Source organism: Diadema antillarum, unplaced genomic scaffold (genome assembly GCF_040938485.1).
Source record: "Diadema antillarum isolate AM-2024a unplaced genomic scaffold, OU_Dant_1.0 seq00000112_RagTag, whole genome shotgun sequence".
In the NCBI taxonomy this organism is placed as follows: Eukaryota; Metazoa; Echinodermata; class Echinoidea; order Diadematoida; family Diadematidae; genus Diadema; species Diadema antillarum.
The window spans coordinates 152074-174114 of NW_027271196.1; the positions used below are offsets into that span (position 1 = coordinate 152074).

Here is a 22041-nt window from a genome sequence, read left to right on the forward strand (position 1 = left end):
CAATTCGTGAATCGATGTTTTGCAAGTCAGACACACTCTATGTACACATTCGGGACATTCCCATTAATGAGCCATCAGGTGCGTACATAATATGTGTGTGTGCGTGTCTATTTGTGTGTGCGTGTTTATTTGTGGTTTTTTTTTATAGACAAAGTAGGTGATTAGAAGTAACTCGATGCCTTCTAGGTACCATTGCTTGCTGTGCGTTCAGTTTATAGGCCTACCAAGCATGGGTATAACGAATATAAACATATGTTTTATAGAAACCGAGGTCATGTATTAAAACTCCCTTGATTATACTCGTCTTAAATGTATTTATCATTATAAGCGAAGATATGCCGGAGCACATATTCATTTAAGATATGGCTTGGTTTGGTTTGTTGAGATTTTATTTTTCTTTTTTTATTTTCTGTAGGGTACACTTACAAATGAAACAGAGAGCATGCAAGACAAGCAGAAGATACGAACCACAAAACAAATATAGTTACTGTCAATAATCAATTCCTTTTATCAGTGACCGTGCATAAACATAACGTGTAGGAAAGAGATTTCAAATACTTCTACGATAATCATCATCAAAGGAGGGCAAAACCATACAGGAGGGGGCCGTTATATAAGCAGAACCTGACATGGATGTATCTTTAAAAAAAGAAAGAAAGATAAATACTTATACATTTACATTAGTATCACCAAACGTATTTTACGAATTTAAATTTTGCGATGATGATTTCTTGTTTAAATGCTTTTGAAGGCAAGTGTTGGGGGTGTTAGGCTTTAATAAAGGAAATCGCAGTATTATTGAGTTTATGTTAGAATGTTGTGAGTGCAAGTCTGACAGTGTGGTATGCAGTAACAGAAAACATGACGACATGATGTAGTAGGTCTATGTACAGCGGTATCAGATCCCGGCTTCGGGAAGTATCTCAAGAGTTTATTGTACTACAGAGTTGTGTTTTCCATATAATTTTCCAGAACCAGTCATCAAAATGAAAACTGACTTCATGATTAGTTGACGCTGACAAAAAGAAATGAAATCAAATAAACAGTGCTGTGAAAGTCACAAAGCCGTCGATACACACACACACACACACACACACACACACACATATATATATATATATATATATATATATATATATATATATATATACAGTGCGAGAAGGGGTCCCGACCGTGTACAGAACCAGTGTAGCTCCTTCATTATTAATATTCAGTGCGAGAAGAAGAGCAATCGTGGACGTAGCTAGTGATCAACGTGTGTGTTTATTGCCGAGCTTTCGGTCTTGTTTAGACCTTCATCAGGGCTGTGAAATGATACAAAAATGACTCACTCGTATGGCTGCACTCGTAACGATATAAATCTGACTAACATGAGTCTATAATGACTATCATCAATGAATCCGTAGTTAATATAACAGAATACAATAATGATATACATAATTAATTTCATATTATTGAGTGCATTTCATAAAAATATAATATCAAACTGAACATCCCCTTGTTATTGGTTATAATGAGGGTATACAACAACAAAAAACACGCCAATTTAAAGGGATCGTACAGTTTTGGTTGAGACCTAATTTCATGTTTCTAACATTTTTTTGTGAAATAATGAGAAACCTCTTATGAAATATGACATAGCATGTAATTCTATGAGGAATTCAATGTTTATTTGATGAAAATTGGTTTTGAAATGGCTGAGATATCCCCAAAAGAAGGATTCTAATAAAGTGTGGGACCCACACTTTATTACGATCGCTTTGTTTTACTTTGTTTTTGGATGTTTCAGTCATTCCAAACCCGATTTTCATCAAATAAACTTTGAATTCCTCTTAAAAGGGTAAGCTCTGTACTATATCATAAGTGTTTTCTTGGTATCTCGCAAAAGGTTAAAAGCCCAATTCTCATCTCCACCAATACTGTACCATCCCTTTAATATCTTCATGTTGTATGTTATAACATAAGACTATAATATAAAAATAAAAATTTTCATGTTGTCGACAACAATACAGAGCATAATGTGGCAGCAGTGCAAAACGTATGTGGCTATATATAACGCGGTAAAACAGCCACGCGTTGTCTTCTGGCTATCGTATGATTATGACATAAATGATACTAGTAACATAACAAAACCATTCGTTCACATATTATAAACCAATAGCATAGCATAATGAGAGAATATTACATAAAATACAAAAAATGTGAACGGTTCACAAACTAGCAAAATAAGGGTTTACCTTGTTGGTGGCGGATATAATGTCTGTGTGGGTTGAGTGTGTCTGTTCGTGTGTGTATGTGTGTGTGTATATGTATACATATATAGTATTACATATGCGTATATATATATATATATATATATATAACAGATATATATATATATATATATATATATATATATATATAAAACAGGTGACAAAATTAAGAAATCGTATACAACTTCAAACGTTTTTACCAAAAAATAAATCCGCAACATTCTCATGAAAAAATAAAATGAAACGATGATGATGTTACTTTGAAATTATTATCAAGGTTTTAGAATACAGTACGCTGAATTATTACCAGAGCTGCTTCGTTGCTGTGATGTTAGACATCTATAATCTAAACATGGAGGAGGATTTGGAGGAGCGCATGCTTGTGTCTATTGCGGTCTAGTTTTTGTATCTCTCATATTGCATTTGTGCACGGTCTACTTGGTAATAAATGGGGCGGGTCGCCAAAGTCAAAAACCCATTTTGGTGCATGATTTATCACCAAGCGTCCGAGATTGTACGACATTCAGTTGAACAAATGCATAGATTCCATGCATTTACAAACAGACACTGGAGAAAAAAAAAGACACAACAAAAGTAATGCAGACAAATATAATACGGGAGCCCCCCCCCCTAAAGGGATGGAAAAATGATTATCCAAGTGACTATCGACTGGCAAATATTTCCTCTCGCACCTTTTACCTGTATCTCTTTTTTTCTTATTTTCATTTGTCTTGCTCTACCTGGGGTTCATAAAATGACATGGTGTAAATTACAACATCATAACAATCGCACAGGTGCGTTTTGACTCTGATAATCAATATAACAAATATCCTAAATATTTTGCTGTTTTTGACATATTCTACCTCTTTTTTTTTTCCTAAAGAATCGTAATCTTTCAATCTATACACTAGCTTCAGCTGTCGATATAGTGTTTGCATTCCGCAAGGTGAGCTAGCAGCCAAGAACTAAATGCAATAACGTGGACGCTTAATAATTGACTCTTTTATCCCCCTGCGGCATTTCGCTCCGTACATGACACCTGCTATTGAGATAGCGTTGTTAGTTAGCACTCCAACAATGTTAACAGTCATTTTGGAAGTCGGACTTCATCTCAGCTCCCAACAAATTCCCCCACCCCCTCCTCTTTCTCCCTCTCTTTCACCCTCTCCTCTCTCTTCTCGCTGTCTAACTTCAAGAACACTTTTTCATGCCACCGCAAATAAGGTAGTGAGGGAAAGAATGAACTATTAGAATATTTAGCCTCAGGTACCTGCCGAAACCACCATTAGCAGAAAAAAAGACACCTCAACTCTCTTCCTTTGAAAACAGCGTTTGTCGAAATCAGGCTAGCATGTAATCCCAGCAATGAATTTTCATTTCCGTTCATTTGTGCCAGATACACGGCTGATACATGCAAAGTTACAGATTCCACCCCCCCCCTCCCCTTTCCACACTCGCATCTGCAGGCCACAGGCGCAAATCAATTCGGTGCTCTTTCATTCCGTCTCATTATTATTGCATGATCGACCATCATGCAATCTAGGTACAGATTCTGTCGATTGGAAAAAAAAGGACACACACACACAAAAAAAGGGGGGGGGGTCACATACATAATACACGTCGACGTCTTGACTTATAGATTGCGTTTTTGCCCAGCGATGTACAAATTCGTGTGCTATAACCCCTCCGTATTGGTGCATTTACCCATTTTCCTCCTCGACCAATCTGACATGGTTGCCAAATTTGTGCTTATTGTTCTATGAAGTGATTTCTTATTAGCGCAGCTTTGGATAGGGCTTAAAGGGTATGCCGAGTACAAAGATGTGATGGCGTTCGTCGTGAAAATACATGAAGTCATGTAAGAAAACTTATAGAAACTTATAGAAGGATATACCGTCGGCCTTATGCCAAAAGGGTCTTAAAAAAACTTCCCCTCTTATGCCAAAAGGGGACTAATAGTGTACAAAGTTTATAGTGTTAAGGGCCTTTTGGCATAACAGTGGAAGAGGTTTAAGGCCTTTTTGGCATTAAGACCGACGATTTACAGTCTTTCCTCAAACTCGCAGTACCCAAGAGCATAATAATAATAATAATAGTAAATGATAATTACAGTGGCCTCTTGTAAAGCGCTGAAGTCCATCAAAAATGACGCTCATTGCGCTGTAACATAACCAGCATGCATACAATAAGAGCGAAGTAAATTTTTCGTAACACACACACACAACACACAAGCAGAAACACACAGGCATACACACATACACGCACACATACACACACACGCACACACACATACACACACACAAGCAGAAACAGGCAGACATACACACATACACACATACACACACATACGCACACACACACACACAAGCAGAAACAGGCAGGCATACACACATACACGCACACACACACACGCACACACACATACACACACGCACCGTCTCTGCCCTTGTTTCCAAGGAAAGAACAAGCAGTCTCCGAATCCTACAATCACATTGAGTTCCACCCACCTACACAGACACCCCTGGTCCCCCATCCCACTTAACGGCAAAACGAGTTATTCTAATGGCCTAATTCATCACAGCCACATCCGAAGCACGCTGCAATGACAATCGTCATTCAATAACAAATCCTTTTATTCCCTCAAAATGACCGACGTCGCCTAATGGTACACCCGCCTATATTTTTTCCCCACTACGAGCACTGGTGGGCACGATAACTTAACTTGTGGAGCATTTACTCATTCTGTTCTGTACACGTGAGATTAACGAGGTGAGCGACCTTCGGTAAAGGTGTGTGTGTGTATTATTTGTGTGTGTGTGTGGGGGGGGGATGTAAGAATAATAATAATAATAATAATAATAATAATAATAATAATAATAATAATAATAATGGCTACTTGTAGCGCAGAGGTGTTTTGTATAATGTATTGGAATATTGGAGGTAGGTTTCCTTGTTATGAGGGCAGATATGTTACAAGGGGTGTGGGGTGTACCATCTGTACCGTCGGGGAAGTTAATGCACATGATATCTATTGTACCTTGTGATAAACATCACTGTGTTCGTACGAAAAGGTTTGGGGTCTCCTAGTAACTTATCGTGCATGCAAAATCTTCTATTCGACTTGCTTGCTGTTATTTTTTTTTTCTTGTATATCTATTCTTCGTCCTTTTATATTGGATAGTACTCTATAAAATACCCCCCCCCCCAAAAAAAAAAAAAATGTAAGTATCAAGCTCTTTGTTTGAGACTACTTTTTTTTTCACCAAAAATATTCCACCTACCTACAAAGCGACGAGTGATTGTCGCCAAGATTGAAAATTCACTTCATTTATCCACCTGGAACAGGCAATGATTTTCATGATTGCACATCCTTCAACTTCATTCCAGAGATCTTTGATTCGTTTGTTTTTCTTCTATTTCTGTATTTGGTTTGTTTTCAAGTACAAAAACAACAAATTAATACAAAATAATTATGCTCTGAAACAGAAGATATATATATCAATGAAGGAATTGTCAATAGACTGTCCCTTATAACGTAACACAAAGGGAAGTAGCGATAGCGATTACAATGTACTAAAATCGTAATCAAACCCGGAAGGAATGAGTTGATGTTGGAATGGGTGGTTTGGTTTGATGTGTGTGTGTGTGTGTGTTTCGTTTGTTTGCAGGTACAACAACAGATTCAGAATGTGCTCGGGAAACAGAAGATTATACATATTAATAAAGAAATTGTCAATAGACTGTCCCTAACAACGTAAAATAAAGGAAAGTATAGCTATAAAGCGTACAATGTTATCATATTCAAACCAAGAAGGAAAGGGCATAGGTTTTGGGACGGGTGGTTTGAAAGAAGTCGCTTTATGATATAATGTCTAGATATGAAATAAACCATACATAAATGCGATTTGATCTATACTTTCCATGCTTTTTAACGATACATACCATTTTTGTGGAGCAGAATTTTGCCCTCTCTCTAGCACCAGCTCTGAAAAAAAGAGAGAAAAGGATAGGCCTGCATCGTCAAACAAAGTGTCTTTGTTATTCAATCCATTGCAATGATTTGATAAGGATAAAGTGCCTTGCATAGCAAGAACACTACAGCTACAATAAATTGAACGTTTACTTGAACCGGAGGCCCCAAGACTCAGTGTTTATATTGTCGCAATCCACTGATTCAGAACCACAGCAGCTCTTTTTTTAAAGCAAATATAATAGGCCTATACTGTATCCTAACAGGCTTGTTCTTTTTTCATGACTCTCTCTCTCTCTTTAGTATATATATATATATATATATATATATATATATATGTATGTATATATATATATATATATATATATATATATATATGTAATGAATTCATATTTATGATTGAAATTTAAATTAAAATCTACTTCATCTTTAGAGCGCTGACATTCCACATAGAGAATAAGACAAAGAGTAAAGCAGAAGATCATATAAGTCACAAAAAATTTCCGGTATTTGTAACATGATGATTCTGTTTTTAGGAAAAGAAAGGAACTTCAGTAAAATTTTGTTGAAAGATGAACGAGAGACTAGCAAGGCGATGCTGCTATTACGTTATCCGATTTGTTTATTAGATTTTTACTAATACACCATTTCAAGAAAGAGCAAAGCATTGAAAATCTCTAACTTTCGACTGTTCCTAATGAAATTTCAATGTATTCAAAATAATGAATCTAAATATGAACGACTAAGTAGCCTATGGATTTCAACGCGGTTATTACTCAGACTCGATGTCTATTTACGTCGATAAAGGACAATTTGCAAATTGGTTGTAAAATAACATTTCAAAGCAATTCACCGTGATCTGTGCCGCAAACATTAATATCTCTGCATTCTTGTCAAAATTCGCGCGTCTAATGTGAAAGCAATCAGTTTGCCGATCATCCAACCCAAATCCTCCAGATCACTCCACCAAAGTTCAGACGAAATCACACTGATCGTATTATCACCTATCGCTATGCCATTCAATGGAGTGAGGATTAAATTCTTGCTGTTATCAATGTTAGTACATTATATATATATATATATATATATATATATATATATATATATATACATATATATATTCCACTGGTATATTCGCTGGTATATTCGATATTTTTACATGTCGTGCGTGACTCAAAATTGGTGTCCATGCCGTGTCACTGCGGGAAGTGGAAACTAATAACGTCAGAAAAGGGGATCGGTGATGCCTGCGAATTCAGGAATAGAAAGGATCGTTGGGTTCATGCTGAGTTTGGAACACGCCACTTGTAGCGGCTCCTGTCAATCACTGCAAAGGCTGTCTCCATCTACAAAGGGGGAGTTTATCCTTTTTAGCAACTTAACATTCTGTACATAATGGCCTATGGTTCCCTGGAAGGTACAGCAATATAGCTCTCATTTCGACAAATTTCTAAATGATGTAAAATAGCTGACTGCATCTTTATTTCTGTCTACTATAAGTTATGTTTATATATTTGAAAGCCTAATAAGACTTTACCAAGAGAATGGTGTGTCACAGAAGTACAGCTGTAATTCTGACATACTTCTGTTGACGTTTGACCTCTTTCAAAATACATAATTACATATTCTATAGGAAGAAAAAATGGTAAAGCATAAAAAAAGGGGGGTTGGGGGTTTAGGGAGTAAGAAGACAGGCAGTTTGGGGCGTTTCGGTGACTAATGTATAGGTTAGGCCTACGCACTAAGCATACGTGCATCGAGATCAGAAATTCTCATTTTATGTTTCGAAGCGGAGACTGAAATACATTCCAATTCTACTAATCAAAATAGTATACCATGCACTGAGAGGTTCCAGAAGAAATTATGGATTGTGAGTTGACTGGCAGTGCAGTATTTCCGAAGACAAATAGTGCAATGCTAGTCACCGAAAAATTCAGAATTTCAACTGGAACCTCGAAAAGAGTGCATGGCATAAGAATTATTTGATTTATATCCTACTAGAAAAAAAAAAATCTAGACCTAGATCTAGATCTAATTTGGACGGATAAATCCGCCTTTTGTTAACTGTGGGCCTACGGTCGATCGGTAATAGGTTGGCCCCGTATTACCGAAGGTAGAATTTACAAGAGGCCACCGAACAGGAGGCAGATTTATCGGTCTAGACCTAACTGATAATAATGATAACAGTAATAACAATTATAACAATAATAAAATAATGATAATGATGATAATGATAATAATAATAATGATGATAATAATAATAATAATAATAATGATAACGATAATGATAATAATATAATGATAAAATGTCTTTCTATATTGTATCAACTAGGTTCTTCTTGATGATACTAGACCAGCGCAGTATACGGCACTAGTCTAGACCATGAATCTTAGGATATAGACCCGAGCATCTTTAACCTTTAACGATGCGACAGTAACCATTGGTAACGACGAAGACTTGAAGTTGCATTGAATAAGATAAGAAACGATGAAAACTGGAAAACTTGAAAGACAGTAACAATGTCTATAGTCGTCACGTTTCAATCATTTGTTATTAATATTTACCACGCAACCATTGAAATGGAATGAGTGCGGTTGTGCTATTCCCTGCTAGTGCGGCGTCTTTATAACCGAGTGGTGCCAGTGCGTACTCGATGCACACAGCACAGTGCTAGTATAGTGCAGTGCAGGCGCTCGCTGCTACGCTGACTGGCTATCAGCGCCGCGCCGAAGTCTTATGCGATTGCGATTGCGGTATCGCTGGCTCGATACCCCATTATTTAAAAAAAAACACTAACCAAAGTGACATCATGGGGGCATTTCATGAAGCATTTTGTCCGACAAAGTTGTCGGACAAATTTGCTCTCAGCCAATCAGATGTAAGGATATCAGTAGCTTGTAATAGTTTGTCAGAAAAATATCCGACCAAACTGCTTCATGAAATGCCCCCCCCCCCCAGGAAATTGGTCGGGCGAAAAATATTCCGAGGCTGACGTCACGGCACATCCGCTTTTTTTTTTTCCATGGTGAACTTATCTTGAGTCACATGAGTTTCGGCCAATGCTAGTTCTACAATTTAATGATGTAGGATATAATATTAACTATCATCTCCTGGAAATTTCCAGATTAAGTGTTATTTAGAAGTAAAGTGGATTCCTCTGTTTCTGATTATGTGTCCTTTAAAAAGAGTTGGATTCAATATTTATGTCCGTCGAAAGCTGTATACACATTGACGCGCATAAAGTACGCCGCCTTCTAACTTGCGTGCTTGTATGACATTCCACACAGAGAGTAAACAAGGAATTTCTGTAGGCCTACTATGGAAGTGGAAGTGGTGATGTGAAGTGAAGATGGTTGCTGAATTTTACGGGGTCATCCCATGAGACCAACACCCACGAGTCGTACGGCCCACGAGTTCGACGTTGAATAAAGGTCCATGGGTCATACAGCCTACGAGCCATGCAGCCCATGAACTGGATAGCAAATAAGGGCCATGAGTCCAACACTATAGGCAAGCAAGGCCCGCAAGTTTGACACTAAGCAAAAAAGGTCCGAGTTCGACACAAAGTAAAAACGACCCACGAGTTCGACATTACATCACGGAGCTTAATGTGTCGGTGTCCTGGGCCTTGATTGCTTAGTGTGAACTCGTGGGCCTTTATACCTAGTGGACTGTAATATGACTCTTGGGCCGTGTGACTCGTGGGCTGTATGATTCGTGGGTGCGCCCAAATTAAAGGAGACCTCCGGATGATTTTAAGGCTTTTACATATTAACAACTATAAACATTATTGGTAACACTGAGTGCAGAGTTTCAGAATTTGTAGTGATTGGGATGAGGAATATGAGTGTTTTCATAATGATTATATAACAAATCACAATGAACAAGGATGATGACATGGCAGCCTCACAACAAGAATGCATGAGTTGGGGCTCAAGGAAGCAGAACAAAAGAAGAAGGTATGCATAAATTTTACATAGGCTATAGGTGAACTTGTTAAGCATGTGGTATTGTAATGAATTACATTGCCACATTTCTGAAATATGTGAGGTTCCTATGTCATCATCTTTGGTCAGTGTAATTTGTTTTGGGTTTTCAGAGTATTGATTTCGCTGCTCAAGGACCGAAAGGGTCTTGATTGTTGAATTTATTAGTAATTCTTGAATAAACATAAATACATAAACATAAGATGAATGAACTTCTTAATTCTCTCTTAAAGACGGAATTTTATAAATTTCTGTTCGATTTTATACAGGCATACTGAATAAGTCTAGCTCCTATATCACCTTTTCCCGATATGAGATATACAGGTAAATGCAGAGATGTCAATGTAAAAATGTCATAATGCTAACTTTGCCTCCAAGTCAAAATGGGTCTTATCGAATTTCCGTTGCCGGGGAGGGAAGTGGGTCTCACCGTATTTGAATGGACTTCTGGCGGCATGTATAGTGTGAATGTTTCACGCTGCTCCACGTATACTGTAAAGAAAAAGGAAAACAGATTGAGAAGGCGAACAAACACGACCCTTTGACCGCATTCATCCATCGACAGGTGTGCGAAAAATGTCGTCACACAAGACGGCACCATTTTTCATCAATACCTCGTTAAAAACCACTCGCTGTTGTACACCAGCCAACTTCCCGTGTTCAACTCAGCGTGCTTGGCGTTTGCGCGCTGTGAATTAAATAGATTCCACCATGCGGCTAATTATTCCGTTCCCTTGAATAGGTGGAAAGGCATTTTGTGTTTTATATATATATATATATATATATATATATATGTGTGTGTGTGTGTACTTTTGTGTGCGTTTCCACTGGGATTTTTTTTTTCTCTTCTGAAATAGAAACGTATCATACAAATGCAGGCAATTCTTTTTATCCATAGCGTCTGAATATCCGAAATTCTACTTTGTCTGCCTCGCTCCGTAGAAAATCAGCTGAGGCATGGACTGAATTTTCAATTTAGAGCCCGTCCCACAGAAATAATGTGTAAAAACTTTCAAATGAATAAGCCAGTTCGGAGTTCCACTTTGCGCATGAGCAAATAAAGGTCATTTGTACCAACAGGCGAATTGTCTCTTCAGTTCACTGAGATAAGCATTTGTTATGTAATGATCATTCATGTAATCCTACGTATTAAATGGTGCATGCCGGCACATTCAACAAACAGAAAACAGATGACAAGCCTGGTAGAACCTATTTGGATATCATAATAATCATGAAATGTTTGCTAGTGCATTCATTGCTACATAATGATATTGATACTTCTTCATGTGCTTATTGACGGACCATTCTGGTCAACATGCTACGCAAGTTCATTCTTTATTTCAACGTGATTTTTGAATCCATAAAATTGTTCCGTCGGGGAGGTTTTATCAAGAAAAAGTTCATTTTTACCAATACACACATGAGCTATCCCCAAACTGACTTATTGCAATACCATCCCACTATCTCATCTAATGTGGATCTTGGCAGCCACCGATATAACCTTTCCTATTACACCTTTAAGATCGGATAATTTCTTTAATCTTGATGAAACCATTAGCAATATGTCGTGTTTGATTTGACTCTTTCTCTCGCCTATAACGTCAACTTGAAAATGGGGTAGAATTGCACTTTAAACCAGCGGGAAAACCCTTTGCCCGGAGAGAGAGTGTTCAATAACACAACGGCAGCCAGTTCTTCGTAAATTACTAGCAATATCGGAGCCATCAGCAGCGCAGATGGTATTTCGATCCGGCCGATACGAGATACTATCAGATACGAAATTGACATTTCCGCATGACTCCATCTACTCATTAAATTGGCAACACCTGTGGGAGCATCGCGAGGCAGCAATTGCATCGACTCCAGCCGCAGCTATTACAGAGCAAAAGCTTGGACTCCAAAGAGATAGGTGCCGATTTCCTCTATTTATAGGAAGAGCACAACACACTTGCAACTTCCCATGGATCCATTTTGTTTATCGTCTTAGTTTTGGCATTAATTCAGGGTATATATATATATATATATATATATATATATATATATATATATATGAAGAGTTTGTTCGCAAAAACCATAAGTCCATTTTTGAAGATTTTGAAGTACGGTCTCTGTCATAAAGTACAAAATAATACTTTTAAATGATATATTGGTCACTACATATAAAGGTACATTTTTGAAGTTATGGCCAAAAGAAGCAAAAATTTGATTATTATTCTCTTTATTTTTCTTGAGCTTTCATCGCAAATATCGCCATTTGGCAAATATGGACTTACCGGTTTTTGCAAACAAACTCTTCATATATATACATATATATATATATATATATATATATATATATATATATATATATATTGTATCGTTTGATGGTCGATGGATTCTGAATCTGAGAAATGACTGTATTTGAGAATTTGCCTGTAGTTCTATCAGCGACTACCCCTTCTGTCTACTGTCTGATGTAGAAAGCGTGCCTTGCGCCAGGGACAGTCTGCCTCGTCCACGGTAGAACACTCACGCATGATTACACAATTCAGCATACTCACACAAAGCAAGCCCTAACACACACACACACACACACACACACACACACAAACACACACTTTCTTAAACATACACACGCACACACACACACATTATTATTGTGTGGTACCACTGGCACAAATTCACCATTCACTGAAATTTAACAATAGTGGGGAGCTTTGCTCATCGTTTGGCATGTTTATGCAAGCAACCAACAAAAGAGAAACAAAAAGAGTTCAACCACATCAAAGATACTAAGTAATCGTATTCTTTGCTGAGCTCGACTTTTCGTCAAACGGAAACACATTCAAACATTTTGCGCACAGAGGTGCGAAATCAAGCACTGAAATGTGTCTTTAGGTCACATCTATTTTTTTTTTCAATTGTGCATACTTATTTACAATCATAAATGTTAACTAAAAATCGATCACAAAGTTTACTGTAATACGCACACACACACACACCCACACATAATATGTATTGTATCATGTATAGGCCCTATAGGCGGCTCTCCTTATAACCAAATCCTCGAAACCGGTAGGTTTCTTGCGGTTTATCAAAACTTGGTTACAGCGGAACAAAAATATATATAAAGATATATAGGTAATAATTTTGGGACCTGAACTTTATCGAGATATTCGTTATAATTGTTGTTCGTTAAGACGGGATTGCACTGTATACAATACGTATAATTAACGCCAACAAATAGTCATCGATGAGAATTTGTCAGTTAAGGTCGATTCTAAAAGTCGATATTAATTATGTTCTACATTATTGTAACCCACCAACTGGATGATGGAAAAAGAAATCGAGTCAAGTAGACTACTTTTGAGAAAATGAGATTTGGTCTCACGGGGTCTTTTCCTGAATCGTCTGTGGAACCATGGAGCTACTACATTAATGGTGGAACGAGGACGGGATTGAACACTGTGAGACAAAAGTTGTGAAAGGATTATCAGAACACATACTGTTAGTAGATGATATAAAGATAACTCCGCCATGCAGAAACACCCAAACTGAGTTGATTCGGAGTGTACTATTTTCAGGTGTATACATTGTACTAGAAACTTACCCTCATCTAAATTTCACAAGATGGGTCACAGAGAATCAAAGTTGCTTTTTTTTTTGGTTGTTGTTGTAAAAACAATCTTTGTGTCATGTCTGTAGTGTCTGCACTTTAAAGTGTACATCACTGGTTTTGGAGCTTTCATGCAACACGTTCCCGAAGCTCAGCCAAAGGAAATGAAAAGCAATTTCATGAGACTGCAATATGTATGATTTAAAAGGAAAACAAAAAGAAAGAAGGAAATGTTGATCTTTCGTTATCGACGTTGACGTCACAGGTAGAATATTATATCAAGTCGTTTTCGGTCCCGTGATCTGCTTCAATTCGATTTCATTTTTATCCCTACTTCCTTTCAGTTATCTCCCATTCATCCTATATCCCCCGTCTGTTAATAGACGAAATTGCCAGAGTGGTATTAAAGAGTTGAAGTTGTGATAGACTCCCGGACGTGGGAACTTTTTTTTTCTTCTTTTTCTTCCAAGTGGCGCGACGCCCCTCTAAAATGGCACAATGCGTCCGCCTCGGGTTTAGTCTCTGCGGTGGAAATCCGATAACCTTCGGAGCACTTCGCGGGGCCTGCCATTTTACCCGCGCCGCCTCTAAAAATACCACCCCGCTTGGCCAGACGAGATGGGTACTGATCCCCTTTTCTGCTCCGAGATCGTTGTATGTGTGTGTGAGTGAGTGAGTGTGTGTGTGTGTGTGTGTGTGTGTGTGTGTGTGGGTGTGTGTGTGTGGACGTAAAGCGAAATATTACACGGGTAACCTTTAATAAGCCAATTTTCGTTCGAATAAGTTCCGCGATTAGATGAGAAGTGGAAGGGATCTCCCATCTGTGACAGATTGGCAATGATGATGTCGTCAATGATGCAGATGGTGAAAGTGACGATTATGACGATACCGATGTCGAAAACACACACACACACACACACACACACACACATACAAACCGTCAAACATTGCATGATATCTTAGGAAGACTTATTCATTGTTGTTCCACACGCTGGGGAAAACGGAAATGGGGAAAAAAGATAATTGAAAATCTTGCATCTTGCAATCACCAGTACAGGAAGAAAATTATATCAAGAACAATTTTCAACAAAAAAAGAAGAAGAAAAGATATGGCTAATATCGGAGAGGGAAATACAGTGTTTGGAATGTTTTGAACATTCTGTTGAAATCGTAAAAATCATTACACTCGAAAGAGTGACATGACAGAGCATCTGACATCAAACTGAAAAGAAGAGAAATAAACGAACGAATATCATAGGCCATCTTACGCTTATCTAATTTACTTCTTTGAGGGTTTCATACGGTTTTTTTATAACCATCCAGACGACATCCATGTTTTTAGAAATTTGACATTTTGTTTCGTAAGTTCTTTAGCCTTTGCCCTTAAATCTACCCACAAAAATAAATGCACTTGACAAATGAAATAAAGCAAAACAAGCATAAATCCATATGCGCGCAGATATGGATAGATATTTTATACATGAATTTAGAGGAGTGTTTGTGTGTGAGAGAGAGCGTTTGTGCATGCTGTGTGCCTCCAGAGGTTTAAGCAGTAATCGGATGAAGGGCAGACGACTTTTAACATGCACTGTATTAAAATTCTGTAAATGTAATGTAAAGTGGTGATGCCATTTTCGGGGTGGGGGTTGGGGTTGGGATGAATTGTACAGAAATGAAACAAAAACTGACTTTCTCCGTGTTTACACGACTGTCTGTCGCGTAATTTAGCAGAATGCAATCATCGTTGGACTGCTGTGAGTCATTGGGGTGTATAAAATCAGTTGGTCTCACAAGTGTGGATATTGATGCCATGTTCCACGAAGAAAGGTGACAACTAGGCAAAGGCGCCATAATAATATTTGGAAATCAAAATATCGACTGGAAAAAATAGGTCGAGTTATTGTAACTGACATAGTAATGCACGGTCGCGTCATCAGTCACACCGATTTTCTTGGTGTGCCGACAATTCGTCTATTCATAACCCAACAACAAAGTGGGTGTGTTGATCACATACCATTTTGTTTATGTTTGCCGCTTTACAATGAGTGAATGAAGACGTATTCAGACCAGGTGCAAGGCTCCAAAAAGGAACAAAAGCGACTACCTTGATAATGCGCCGCGGTCGTAAACGCGAGCGTCTGCCATGAAACATACATCCAGTTCATGACTTCGGTGACAATTCCACAGAGGGTAAATCACACACGCTATGTTTGAAATAATCGATAAAACTTTAAGGAGACAGGTGCATTTGAAGCCGCTGGCGCGTCGCGTGGAGGCAAGTCGATGACTGTGTATTACCTTTGGAAGCGATGGGTGACGTCTGTTTATGCGGCTGTCTGCCGAGTGGCCAGCGATATAAACAGTCGATTATTTGTGCTTTCAATCGGTTTAATGCGGACACTTGTTGTCACGTGTTTGTCAAATGGTGCGCATTGATAGTTTTCACAGCAGTACGTGATTCTGTGGCTTAGGTTCTGTTTTTTAGGCGTGCTTATGGAAACGTTTTCTTTTTTCTTTATTTCTTTCTTGGCACACGTTTTTAAAAGGTATATTTTGTTTTTGCGATTTATTTCGTATGTAACTAATGATCTTTGGAGTACAGTACAGTATTAAAGGTCCTGTTTACCTTTGGGAACAGTGATTTAAAAAATGTTTAAGATAGCAGTAAGGATCGTTATTCCAAAGGTTCGTTAATCCGAAAATGAAACAAAGCTCGTTATTCCGAAGGTTCGTTACTGACCTATTCCATTTTCGGATAAACGAGCCTTCGGAATAGCGAACCCTATTTCATTTTCGGATTAACGAACCTTCGGAATAACGTCACAAATGTTCGGATTAACGAATCCTTTTTCATTTTCGGATTAACGAACCTCTAGGTATAGGGAATTTGTGTGTTTCAGATTAACGAACCTTCGGAATAACGAACCTTTGGAATAACGAACAGCACCAGTATGACTAGTGGACTGTATGACTCGCGGATGTCGATCTTGTGACGTGCACCTCATCTGAACAACGGAATATCAGGCCGTGTCCACCATTATTGTATTATGTGATCATATTCGTGTTGTTGTTTTAAATGGGATGTCTAGTACCTGATCAGTGAGAATCAGTGGGAATGCTGGAGGATGATTGCTCCAATCTTTGTGGGATTCATTTAAAGAGTACATTATATATCTATTGTTGTGTGAAAATCATTTGCTTCAGAATGGTCTCATATTCAAATAATGTGCACTTTAATGTTTCCATGTTAGCGTACCTGGTCAGTGACGGGGCATTAATCTGCACATTACTTGAATATGAGACCGTTCTGAAGCAAATAATTTTCACACAACAGTAGATATATAATGTACTCTTAAATGAATCCCACAAGGATTGGAACAATCATCCCTCAGCATTCCCACTGATGCCCACTGATCGGTTACTAGCCATCCCCTTTAAACAAAAAATGACAAATAAAATTAAAAAATACCAATGTGTTTAACTTTACTCATTTGGGCAGATCTTAATTCCATGCTAATACCTCTAAGCGATTTGAAGATATATCGCATAACACTTTTTTGATGTTCTTTATTTTTCTTTTCATTTTCCTTTCCGGTTTACCAAGGACCAAACATATGTATGTCAAAAGAATGCGTCGCGGCAGGTGAGTTTAATTCTTATTTCTGTCATTTATCTTTAATAAGGCACTTAAGAGAGCAAAGAAGAAAACTTGAAGATCATTTCCAAGCTTACTGATGATTTATTGAATAATGAAACAGAAAACAGACCTGTTATTAAATTTGATTAGTGGCTTGAGTAACAAAATCTTCTGTTGATGTTCTTAATCTTCACTACACTTATCATACTGCATTGTAATCCATCGAAGATGAATCACCGCATCGTGTGTTACTGTATATACTTCTGTTATAACTTAGAAATGATGCATTTTAATAGTTGAATGGACTCTCGGTGCACTATTCATTAAAACGCTAATGATACATTATTGTGAATGTGGGTGTGTTTGGATGTGTGGTTAACTTGCAGAATCGTAAGTGACTATCATCTCATCATCTAAATTCCTGTTTTAGTTGCTATCAGTATTTCATTAAAGAAATGAGGATCTTTACGATTATGAAATATTCTTCATCAACAAAAAGTAATACATAATACAAAGTGTGCTTTTGTCATTTCATTTTATTGAGCAATAAAAAAAAAAGACATGAAATGTATCGTACAGGTAATCACATAATATTCTAGTATAACTAACAGCATTCCATGCCTACTGAAACCTCTTTTACTGCGACTTGTTTGATGATTTCAACATGGATACAATTTTATTGACTGACATTTTTATGCACAGATCATAACAAGAAACAGTATGGCTAATGTGAATGTCAACTCGTGTACATGCAGATTCAATTCTTTCAGTGATTACCTAATGTAAAAAAAAATCTCGCATTTTAATGATGTTAGGACAAAAAAAAATGTCATTTTTAACCCTTTCAGTGTCATTGAGTCGAATATGCACAAATTTCATAGACATATCTGTGGACGAGATATTATTTCATGGCACACTGAGGGTTAATATAAGGGATAACATATCATCGTCATACGAGGTAACATCCTTTCACACGCCTTGCATGTCACATCAAATTCAGCCATGAAATGTTATTTAGAAATCAGCTAAATACTTTGCATATCAATAATGGTTAACGATTTGGTCATGATAAATGAAATTGTATTTCTCTTTTATTTGCTATTGTTTAATTAATCATTGCAATGTCTTCCAATGGCTTTTATACAGATAAATTTGTATTATCCATCTTCAAAGTTCTATAGAACTGTCTTGATTTAACCGCAGTTTATGTTGACTGATGTTTTAGGCGCTTTATCTCTGAAGTTCTAGGACACTTGAATTTGCTTGTATTTGCATGTTTGCCCGCTATTGATGGAGAATATATAGCCCTCATGTTAATTTCATCATTACAGAATCCAAGGGGTAGCGACGACGCGGTGAAACATTACAAGCTGTGTCGCATTTGGACTTAAGAGTGTCTCGGTGGACTGCACCGTATATCCACGACATTTTAGTTGACATTTGCGGCGTCTGATAAACCGAGGTCGGAAACCCCACTTGCGGGCGTTCCTTTTGATCCGACAAACAATATAATACTGATAAAAATGCCAAACGTATCGAGATATACAGAGAATCCTCCATACATTTTACATGAAGCCTACTTGCTGACTTTTGCAGACGGGTACACGCGTTGCATGCGAGATGTTTGTTCTCATCAATGCGATATTGGAGAAAAGGTTCCTCGACAATGTCAAGGCTCAGTTGGCGAAATAAAATCGGATTCGGACCCTTAGGGCGTCGAGTGTTGTTTACAGTTATACCCTTGTAACCACGGCTAAGCAAAACTGAGAGATGGAGTATGTGCGTCACATAGCCTGAACAATACGTCAAAAAACGATTGAATAGAGCTTAGTGAGAGAGAACTCTTTCGTTTTAGGCGCTAATATCAGTCAAATAAATGCGATTACGTTTCTCGGGTATATACTCGAACGCTGGTTTGATAGACAAATGAGTGATTGCTTTGACCGAGAATTCCTAATCTCGCCGTTTTGGTGTCATATAGCTTCGTTTTACAAGTTTTCAGTTCCTTATTGATAGGAAATCACTCCAAGTTCCAGCTGAATTAGTGTCTATTGCTCACCGTGCTCACAATAAACCGCATTAATAATGTATTCAATGGAATATGAAAATGTAATTGAAATAATTAAAGAAAAAACACGGTTAGACAATTTGTTTTAAAAGTGAAATGATATGAGACACATGTCAGAGACATTACGAACTTTCGATTTCGATGATTAGCCTCATACACTTTATAGTACATTATGCAATGATTATAATAGGTCTTTATACAACGCGTTTCAAACTTGTTGATATCTTCAACGAGCTTTATACAGACTACATTTTACACATTATATATGTGTATACATATTATATGTATATATATATATATATATATATATATATCTTTGTAGGGCTCAATATTCAAATTCAATTCAATTCAAAGGTTTTATTTTCACTTCTTTCAATGGAATGTACAAAAAATATAGATTCGACATGCGTTTGAAGGAATGATACAACGATAGCAAAGAATAACATTTGTTAATAATCATTACAAAATTAGGCATTTTTCATACAGACATATTTATACATTCTGCGAAAAAAAGTGGTCGTACCCACTCAAAAGACTATGCTTGTACAACGTGGGCACCTCACAGGAGGAAAAAAAAAGTGAAAACTTAACTACAAGTGTGCGGGATGAAAAAAGAAGTGGAAAAGGGGAAAGGGAAGAAGCAGAAATACAAGTAAACAGACGAGACAACTAAAAACAAAAAGCCTAGATCAATCGATACATTCAAGATCAAACCAACAGAGACTATTAGCCATGTTAGAAGTGTAGAACGTTGAAAGCGACGAGAAAGTGATATATACAATTGTATGGAATTGCTGATAGCAGAACATAATCTGTTCTGTGAAGGCACGTGTAATAATGTACAAGTTTGCAATAAGAAAAACAGGGGATCCGATGCGGAATTCCGCGAAAGACGCGACCTAACAAACCTATGAAAAATCAATAGCATCCTGGTGCTTACAAAACCTACTTACTGAAAAAGATAAACAAACAAAATTAATTTCTTTCTGTTACATTATAAGACTTAAGAAGGAATGATTTCAATCTTTTTTTAAATGAAAACAAAGAAGGAGCATTTTTTATGTCTGGACTAAGGGAGTTCCAGAATCTTGGGCCTGTATAAATAAATGTCTGCTGAGCTAACACAGCTCTAAGCAGGGGCAAATGAAATTCATTAGACTGTCTTTTTGGGTAACTATGGTATGTCAGGTTACGAGGAAACATAGAATCAAATCTAAGCGGAAGACAGTTATTATTATAACTATACATAAATTGTCCTAAATGAAATAAAAACAAATCTTTAATTTCCAGAATCTTATTTTCAGAAAACAAAGAAGCTGTATGAGAGCAAGGAGCGGCATTACAAATGATTCGAAGTGCCTTCGACGAATACAGTATGAATAATGAATGTTGGGGAAGAAACAATTTGAACCTGTTAATGACGCCTATATTGCGTGAAATAATTTTACAAACATAATCTATATGAAATTTCCAAGAAAGTTTATTATCTACTGTAATTCCAAGAAATTTTGTTCATGAAACACTTTCTAAAACAGTATCATCAAAATAAATATCCATATTCAATTTATCTAAAGTGTTACTAAAAAACATATACTTGGTTTTATTGATATTCAGGGACAGCTTATTAGCTCGTATCCAATCTCGTAAATTTTGTAACTCCGAATTTACTGTGTGCACAAGAATATTTGGATCTTCATGTGAATAAAACACATTTGAGTCATCGGCGAAAAGTATGAATGATAGCACTTGGGAGGAAGCACATAAATCATTAATATAAACAATAAACAACAACGGCCCCAATATACTACCTTGTGGCACGCCACAAATTAGTTCTCTCATATCAGAGTTATAATTGTTTATTGACACATATTGTTTACGATCAGTTAGATAACTCCTGAACCACTCCAAGGCCTTCCCACGTATACCATAGTGGGACAGCTTATAAAGCAATATTTTATGAATAATAGTGTCGAAGGCCTTGGAGAAGTCCAGGAAGAAACCGATCAAATGAGAGTGATTATGTAAAGCATGTGCTACTTTATCAATGAAATTCAAAAATGCATGAGAGGTGCTATGCCTTTCTCGAAAACCAAACTGGGAGTTTGTTAGAACACAATGCGTCTTCAAAAAATTCATTGTTCTTTTATATATAATTTTCTCTAAGATTTTTAATATACAAGATAATAAAGAAATAGGTCTATAATTACTAATATCTAAATTATCACCATTCTTAAATATAGGAATAACTTTTGCTATTTTCATTTGTTCCGGAAACTGACCATTTGACATTGACAAATTGATAATATACACCAAAGGATCCACAATTGAATATATTGCTCCTTTTAAAATCATATTGCTTATATCATCATAACCTGCACTTTTTTTATTTTTCAAACCAGAAACAATATCAATAACCTCATACCTAGTGGTAGGAGTAAAAAATATAGAATGTGTATCATACTGATTCAAAAAATCAGTAAAATGTTTATCAGTATTGGGAATTTCTTGAGCAATATCTTCTCCAATAGTTGT

General features: G+C 37.0%; 1 protein-coding gene across 1 annotated transcript in view; it reads left to right on the top strand.

Annotated features, from left to right (window-relative positions):
* LOC139727018 (neprilysin-1-like) overlaps positions 1-22041 on the top strand; it is a 54344-nt gene that overhangs the window by 4652 nt on the left and 27651 nt on the right. Inside the window, exon 2 of the mRNA XM_071638000.1 lies at positions 17409-17447. Coding sequence (XP_071494101.1) covers positions 17409-17447 — 39 coding nt within the window. The remainder of the gene's footprint in view (positions 1-17408; positions 17448-22041) is intronic.